This window comes from Gavialis gangeticus, unplaced genomic scaffold (assembly GCF_001723915.1).
Source record: "Gavialis gangeticus isolate Ggan-Ray unplaced genomic scaffold, GavGan_comp1, whole genome shotgun sequence".
NCBI classification, from domain to species: domain Eukaryota; kingdom Metazoa; phylum Chordata; order Crocodylia; family Gavialidae; genus Gavialis; species Gavialis gangeticus.
The window spans coordinates 64,088,864-64,097,317 of record NW_017729032.1 but is presented as its reverse complement, the minus strand read 5'-3'; the positions used below and the strand labels follow the sequence as shown (position 1 = coordinate 64,097,317).

Below are 8,454 nucleotides of genomic sequence, written 5' to 3'. Positions count from 1 at the left end.
GATTTGGGGGGGGGGGGGATTGCAGTGCTGCAACTGCACCCCCCCCTTTGATTCCCACTCCACCCAAATTTTAAAAACCAACCGCCTGGGAGCTGTAGCATGTAGCAACATTTCTATGCAGGCAGTGCCAAGAGAGTCAATTGACTTCATGGCTCATTGTCATCTCCCTGATTCTTGCTAATTTCTCTCCACCCCACAGGTGCTAATGACCCTCTATCTTCTTTAGTGGACTTGACTTTCTAATCTTCAAAATATTCTTTCTTCTGCAAATTTTGCTGGCCGTTAGCCATCCCTGGTAACCTCTCTTCTATTTCACAACCCTGCAGACTACTTCTAGCTCTAGCTAAAAACCTTAATTCAGGTTAGGTGGTCGTATTAACTCAGGTATAGAAATGACTGACAGTGAAGTACTAGAGGCACTGTCAAGATGCTCAAGGCTAGTTTATGTTTTGTGAATCTGAATAAAAGAAGTACATTTAACTATAATGACTACAGGACAAATGACATGGTATCTTTCAACTATTTTCTCCCTGGTTTGTTGTGGTTTTTTTAAAACTGATATACAATCTAGCAAATTAGTCACATTTCAATAGTTATATTTGCTTTTTTTTGTTTGATTGTAACTGAATAATATAGGGCTAGCCTCCTAGCAAAGCATCTAGTTTCCCTTTAACTGGAAAAAAGTGTATTGTGTTATATGTAATGATCCAGCACACCATATACACCGCCCCCTTTTCTAAAATCTAGATCTGCCCATGGATACAATTTCAAAACTGTAGCCATTCATATCAACAAAGCCAGACTCAGAACTCATACCAACCTCCCACAATACCAAACCTGGGACAAGGACAACAGAATTCCTCTGGTTGTCACCTATAGTCTCCAGCTTGAACACCTTATATTATTATTAATGACCTCCTAGCCCTCCTGGAAAACAATGACCGTCTCAAGGTAGTCATGGGGAACAAACCTGTCCCGATTTACAGACAGTCCCCCCTCAACCCGAAAAGGCATCTCTCAAGTAACAGGCTATTTAAGTCAGAATCTCAGTGAGACACCAGGACAACAGACTGAGATGCCAGCTGTGCTCCCTCATTAATACATCATCACTGGGCTGAATAACATGAGCTATAAATCTGAGGTTCATTCACCTGCACCCTCTACCAATATCATGTACACCATCACCTGCTTACAGTGCCTCACAGTTGTCTACATTGGGCAGACAAGGTAATCCTATGTGTAAGAATGGATGAACACCAATTGTGTCCAGAAAAACATAAGTGTCTATGGTAGAACACTTTGACCTCCTGGACTCTCCAGTGCTGACGTCAAGGTAGCTGTTCTTAAGCAGTAAAACTTTAAAAAACAACTTGAATGGGAAACTGTGGAACAAGAAATGATCCACAGACTGGATTGCGTTCAGTATATAAGGGGGGGTGCATCAGGATCTGGAAGATAGTTGTTCACATGGCTCCCTAAGGGATAACTAGGTCTAATGGCCACAAACTTCTAGAAGGCCAATTCAGACTCGATACACGGAAAAACTTCTTTTCAGTCTAAGTATCCAAGGTCTGGAAAAAAGTCCCTCCAGAGATGCTGCAAGCACCTACTCTGGACTTATTCCAAAGGTGTCTGGATACTTATTTTGCTGGGATCATTTGATCCCTGCAGACTTACTGCCTCTGGCTGGGGAACTGGACACGACCTCAAGACGTCCCTTCCAACCCCTAATGTCTATGAAATCTGTGAAGTATGGTTTACACAGGGACTATAGATTCTTACCCATTATCTCAATTTGCTTTTGTGACCCCTTTGTTCCTCTGGGTTTATTACTTCCCTATTTACCTCGCCCAGCATTGCCTCCCTTTTCCACCTCCCCTCCTCCACTTCCTGTCTTTCGTTTCATAGTTTGTAGGGTTGGAAGGGACCTGAGCAGATCATCAAGTCCGACCCCCTGCCTTGGCAGGAAAAAGTACTGGGGTCAAACAACCCCAGCAAGGTGTTCATCTAGCCTTGTCTTAAAGACCCCCAGGGTAGGAGCCAGCACCACTTCGCTTGGAAGTTGGTTCCAGATCCTAGCCGCCCTGACATTGAAGTAGCACCTCGTGATGTCTAGTCTGAATCTACCCTCTGCCAGCTTGTGACTGTTATTTCTAGTCAAGAGCAATTTGTATTTATATCAGGCTCTCCATTTTATACACTGCCCTGTGTGCATCCTTTAACAGCATCCAACGAGGTGAGGTTGAGCTTATGAACGTTTATGCTAGATGGATCTGATTTAGTTAACCCAGGGGCCGGCAATTATTTCGGGAGGAGGGCCACTTACTGAGTTTTCACAAGCCATCAAGGGCCACATGAAAGGCAGCCCAAGGGCAGATAAGTATTAATTTTCTAAATTTTTTAGGGGCCCCGTGGGCCAGATAGAGTGGCCTGGTGGGCTGCATCTGGTCCGTGGGCCACATTTTGCCCGCTCCTGAGTTAGCCCATACGATACAAATCTACCCTGCCTTCTGTCTTAAAAAATTAGAAGTCAATTAAAAAACCCCAAATGCATTATTACCTGTTAAAACTCATGATTCTTGTATGCTTTCAGGTAGGAGTACTGCTATTATATGTAAAGTGGCGTTGTTATACCTAACCACATATGTCACTATATGTGGTTATTACTTTCCTCCAGATCAAGCCCAAGCCTCTTGTTGGACAGTGACCTTTATTCTCCCTCCCTCAGTGAAAGTTGCTGAAAGGGTGATCAAAAATCAGTAGCTTTAAGGCATGGAAAAGCCCAGATTCTCACTAAAGAGGGAAGGACTTGTGGTCAAGCAGAGTAGGACAGAAGTATCACGGAAGTTTGGTCCTGAACTCACGCAAGTCTAAGCATCTATACAGTCAACATCTCCTCTGTGGTGCTGCCTAGTTCCTTTCCTTAATGGCAACACTCACGTTGGGTGCCCATGAGCTACAGCTGAGCTTTAGCCTCCTCTGTGAGATAAAACCACTGAAAAAAATCAATGCTGACAAGAGCAGCATTAACTTCTCTATCAATTTCTATGTTGTTCCAAGGGGCTGAGGAGCAGAAACCCCTGAAGGAATCTCAGCAGCTGTTTAACTGCACCCAGTAATGCTACACAAAAGTTTAAAGGCAGAAAGCAATAGATACACTGAAAAATGGAGAAGCAGTTGGAAGGCAAATTATCCCAGTGGGGAATCTGGATAAGAAATCTCGACCAAATAAATAATTCAGGTACTGAAATGCTTTCAAGTATACATTTAAGGCAAGGCCCAAACATCTGGAATTAGCCCAAATGCCACTCCAATCCCCTTCCTCTGCCAGATTTGTTGCTCTGCTTCCTGCAACATGCTCTCTGCTTGACCTCTAGCCTTCCCTTCTACTTCCAACCCTGTCTATTGCTGTGCTGTTTGTCCCCTCCCTAACTGACTGCAGGCCACAAACAGGCTGTGCTGCCTGTGCCACTTGTGCCACAGGTTGGCCATCCCTGTTTCAGTCAATCCTGCTTAATGGAAATCACATCCACATTAAACATACACACTCACCCTTTTAGGAGCATAAATAGGATATGGGGATGGGCACTAATGTATTCCACGGTAGGGCTTCGAGTGCCAATTTGTCGTCTCAAGATGTTGTTAAATATCTGGGACACATCCTTTTTGCCCTGTTAAAGAAACAAAACATATTTGCAGGTGTGGAAACAAAGATAGTGAATAATATGTGAATAAGTTTCTTCATTTAGAATGGGAAGAGTAATAAATAAAATGAAACAAGTCAACAAAATGCTCTTGCTATTATTTCTTTGCTGTGGATCTCCCAAACTATTTTCAATAGTATGTGCTTGATTTTGCCCATTTGTTTGCTTTGGATATTTCCATTTTTCTTCATTTACATTTTTGGCAATAGGGAGGTGAATGGCTTCCTTGTTCTAAAGACCAAAGTTTTGGTTCTGTTAATTGGAAATGCTGGAAGGTGATAACAGCCTCAAGTCCAAGCATCACTTATCAGTAATGCACAGCCCTCCCCCTTCCCCCAAAACTAAGTCTTTATGGTAGTGATAAAACCAAGATCTATCTGGGACAAGGCCTGATCTTTGATTGTTCAGTCAGACTAGGCATTTTTTCCATTTAAATAATAAACTTAAAACTTCACCCTGTTTTTTTAAAAGAATTGTTTTCAGAACTAAATTCCAATCCCCAATATACAGAGAAGCATTTTAAGTATTAAAGAGTAGGACTTATCCCTTCAAGATTTTGTTCTTTTTTTAATATAAAGTGTAATGAGTGTTCATAGAATCATAGAAGTAGGGTCGGAAGGGACCTTGTAGATCTTCAAGTCCGACCCCCCACCTGGGCGGGGAGAAAAGACTGGACTCAAATGAGTCTAGCCAGGTAGTCATCAAGCCTCTTCTTAAAGATCCCCAGGGTAGGAGCCAGCACCACCTCCCTAGGAAGTTGGTACCAGCTCCTAGCTGTCCTAACTGTGAAGTAGTTCTTGTGGATGTCTAATCTAAATCGACTCTCTAATAATTTGTGTCCATTGTTCCTTGTCATGCCAGGGGGCACTAGGGGAAACAGTGTCTCCCCTAAACCCTTCTGGTCCCCCTAGTGAGTTTATAGACAGTCACCAGGTCCCCCCTCAGCCTTCTCTTGTGAAGGCTGAACAGGTTTAGGTCCCGCAGTCTTTCAGTGTAGGGTCTGCCCTGTAGTCCCCGGATCATGCGGGTGGCCCTCCTCTGGACCCTTTCAATATTGTCCAAATCCCTCCTGAAATGGGGCGCGCAGAACTGGACGCAGTACTCCAGCTGCAGCCTGACCAGTGTCGCACAGAGGGGGAGGATCTCCTCCCTGGCTCTACCTGAGATGCACCTGTGGATGCACAACAAGGTCCAGTTAGCCCTGCCAACCGTGACCTCGCATTGTCAGCCCACGTTCATCTCGGAGTCAATAATGACTCCAAGATCCCTTTCTGCCTCCGTGCTCTCAAGAAGGGAGTTTCCCATTCTATAAGTGTGCTGCTGGTTTCTACTGCCTATGTGCAGCACCCTGCACTTGTCAGTATTAAAACGCATCCTGTTCATGTCAGCCCACTCCTGTAACCTATCCAGGTCTTGTTGTAGTCTTTCCCTCCCTACTAGTGTGCTCACCTCACCCCAAATTTTGGTATCATCAGCGAATTTAGTGAATTTAGTGTTGTGATTCTATGATTCTATGATTCTGAGTCACCCCCTCTTCACCAGCCAGGTTCCTTCAGCATGGGGTATATTATTGAGTTCATTAAAATAAAAGAGTTAGACTAACATAGGTGCCTGGCAACCCATCTCAATAAACCAGTAGGCCCTCTTCAGTCTTGCACTCCACTGTGTTCAAATGTCAGAGAGAAACCATGTATATATACTGGTGGCAGTGACAGCCTGAAAGAAGTCTCAAACTTTTAAAATTTCCCATTCTAGATAAGAACAGAATGGAGACCCAGAAAAAGGCGATATACAAAATCCTGACATCACCATCAAAGGGTGTCTGGCAAACACACTTAGGCTAAAAAGTGGGCCACAGGTTTACCCTGGATCTGAATGTTTCAGGCTTGCATCAAAACAGGCACAGGATGCAAGACAATCATTTACACATGCAGCTTCAACGACTATTAACTCAGATTAGTTGGCCCACCCCCACCACACACACACACACACACTTTATGTACTTTATAGGTACTTAATGTGGGACAATGGACTTGTACATCTGTAGGATCCCAGAATAAAAGCCTCTCTCAGGAGAAATCTGACATCTGTCTTGAGTCTAAAGGAACAATACTCACAGAATTAGTTTATTAAAGGATTCTGCAAACATCAGCCACATATTAAATTTTGGAAGCCTCTTCATACCTAAACATTAGCAAAGGAGTAGCAGAACGAAATTATATCAGCCACCAAATACCCGATTCACTGCTGTGACATGTTCTACAATGACATATCTCTTGGAAATTAAGGTAGACAACTCATAAAAATGTAAGCTAACACAAGTTTGAAATGCCTCTCTAGAAACTATAATGCAAGATTTTTTATAGTCAAAAACAAAAAATGCAAAATTTAGTGAAAATGTAGTAGCAGTGGACAGAGAAACATGATAGATCTGAGCAAGAAAAACTCGGAGGAACTTGTTACATGGATTATAACTGATCAAATTCCTATGTCAGAAGAACAGTTTAATCACAGACCTACTAGCTATTCTACCCCCTTTCTTAACGAACTATTCATAGTTTGTAACCTATTTTGTTTTATGGTCAGTTAATACCACAAGGCATATGAATTTGCAATTTGTACACACACTTCAATTCTTCAGAATTTTTGTAGCTATTGGCCAAGTCACAATGTTGATAATATCAAGTTCCTAAAGTTCAGATGTGTTTGGATTCATGATTACTACTCATGGGATACGAATCTGGCAGTCTGGTTTGGGTTCATCTCCAGTGTTGTACAAGAGCATCAATCCTCAAAAAGCCACACTTCAAAAGGTGACTTGATCCCACTGTACAAGCATTGTAAAACAAAGAAACGATGTTTGCATGCTGAAAACTAAGGAAATTGTTCAGTCACTCAGTTACCCTTACATGGCAATTGGAAAACAGTAAAATAATGGTCCGAATGCAGCCAAGAAACCTGAGCAACTCAAAAATTATGAAAACCTGAAGAGGCAGAGTCCAGATACTGTTACTAATGTCCTTTTCAAGGACATTTCACTGCTGCAGTATACATTTCATTCTCCTTCCTTTGTCTAGAAAGAACACTGGTGGCAAAACTAAGGATTTTGCTATATGTTTATATAACTTTGTCATGGAAAAGGCTACATTTACAAGTTTATTATTATTATGAATAGAACTTTAAATACCTATATGACTGGTTAGTGCATAGTTTACTTACTGGAGGTTCAGCCTGGAAGACTGAAAGGTTGAGTAATAAGCTATGGAATATTTGACATAAGCTATACATCCAATATAACTAGGGACCTACCAAATTCATGGCAGGAGTTGCCTGCGCAGCAGCTCCTTTAATCTTGAAGGTTCCCCTGCGCACTCCCCACTGCTGATTGGTGGAAGGGCCCCACTGCTTGTTGCTCGCTCTTGATCAGTGGGGAGACAAAAACTGCAATTTTAAATATGGCGCCATTTTTGCCACTTGCCACTGACTGGCTGAGAGGCCCACTGTATGTTGTTGACCAGCTGGGAGGCAAAAACAGCACCATATTTAAAACTGTGGTTTTTGCCTCCCTGCTGATCAGGAATAGGGGGAGGGGCAGGGGATGCATGCAGCAGAGCTCACCTAGGCGGTGCAGTCTGTGGCTGCCCCTGTGGTGTGGAGCTGAGCCTCGCCCAGGGCAGCCAGTGCCACGCTCCAGCCTGCGCCTGGAAGTGGCTGCTCATCATGTAGGGTGGATGAAGTAGGTGGAAGGCAGTTGGAAGCTGGAGCCCTGTGCACTGGGGCAGGAGCTGCCCAGCTGAAGCTTCCTCCCAGCCTGGAGCAGCAAAGCAGGAGGAGGAGCCACTGCTGGAGGTGGCAAGAGGAGAGGAGCAACATCTGGGTACCTGCAGCACCACTGGGAGCAGTTCTGCCACAAGTGTGCGCACTGGTTGGGCCAGGCTGGTGAGCTTAGGATGGGGCTGCCCCAGACGGGGCTCAGCTCCATGCGCAGCAACATGAGGCAGCCACAAACCGCACCCCATCTCCTCTCCCCCTACTCCTGATCATCAGGAAGGCAAAAACTACGGTTTTAAATATAGTGCTGTTTTTGCCTCCTCGCCAGTCAACAACTTACAGTGGAGCTGCCAGGGCCCCATAGCCAATCAGCGGCAAGGGACAAAAATGGCGCCACATTTAAAACTGTAGTTTTTGCCTCCCTGCTGATCAAGAGCAAATGGTGAGCAGCGGGGTCCCGCCACCAAATCAGCGGTGGGGGGTGCACAGGTAAGATAGAATATAAGCTACCCATGAAGATATAAAGCTACATAGAACATCATGCTTTAAAGCACCAATCATTCTAAAATGGGAAAAGCTGGTTATGGTGGTTTCTTTTTTCTACTTCTCAAAACTGTTGGATAATTTTTTCTAATCCAAACCTTGGGGCATTTAGGAGGTGCAACAAAAAGTGAGAGAAAACAACTGAAAAAGCAACTGAAAAGACTTGAATAAATTCTACAATTAAAAAAGAAAACCCCCAAAAACCCCTCTCTCAATTCAGGAACAGCACAAAAATCAAGAAATGTGCACTGACAATGCAACATATAAAATTAAAAGATAAATTCAAAGAATCTGTCCTTAGAACATAAATCTGCCAAAGCTCTGCCATTAATTCTGCAGAATGCCCATGAACTCTCACTGAACTATAATGATAAGGAGGACATTTTTTCATATTTTCCAGTGAAATGGCACAAGAACGCTTTTTCGGGGGGGGGGG

General features: G+C 43.6%; 1 protein-coding gene across 9 annotated transcripts in view; it reads right to left on the bottom strand.

Annotated features, from left to right (window-relative positions):
• CAB39L (calcium binding protein 39 like) overlaps positions 1–8,454 on the bottom strand; it is a 129,869-nt gene that overhangs the window by 29,797 nt on the left and 91,618 nt on the right. For all 9 annotated transcript variants that reach the window (XM_019524669.1, XM_019524675.1, XM_019524672.1 and 6 more), the window contains one exon: positions 3,553–3,671. In XM_019524669.1, the coding sequence (XP_019380214.1) occupies positions 3,553–3,671 (119 nt within the window). The remainder of the gene's footprint in view (positions 1–3,552; positions 3,672–8,454) is intronic.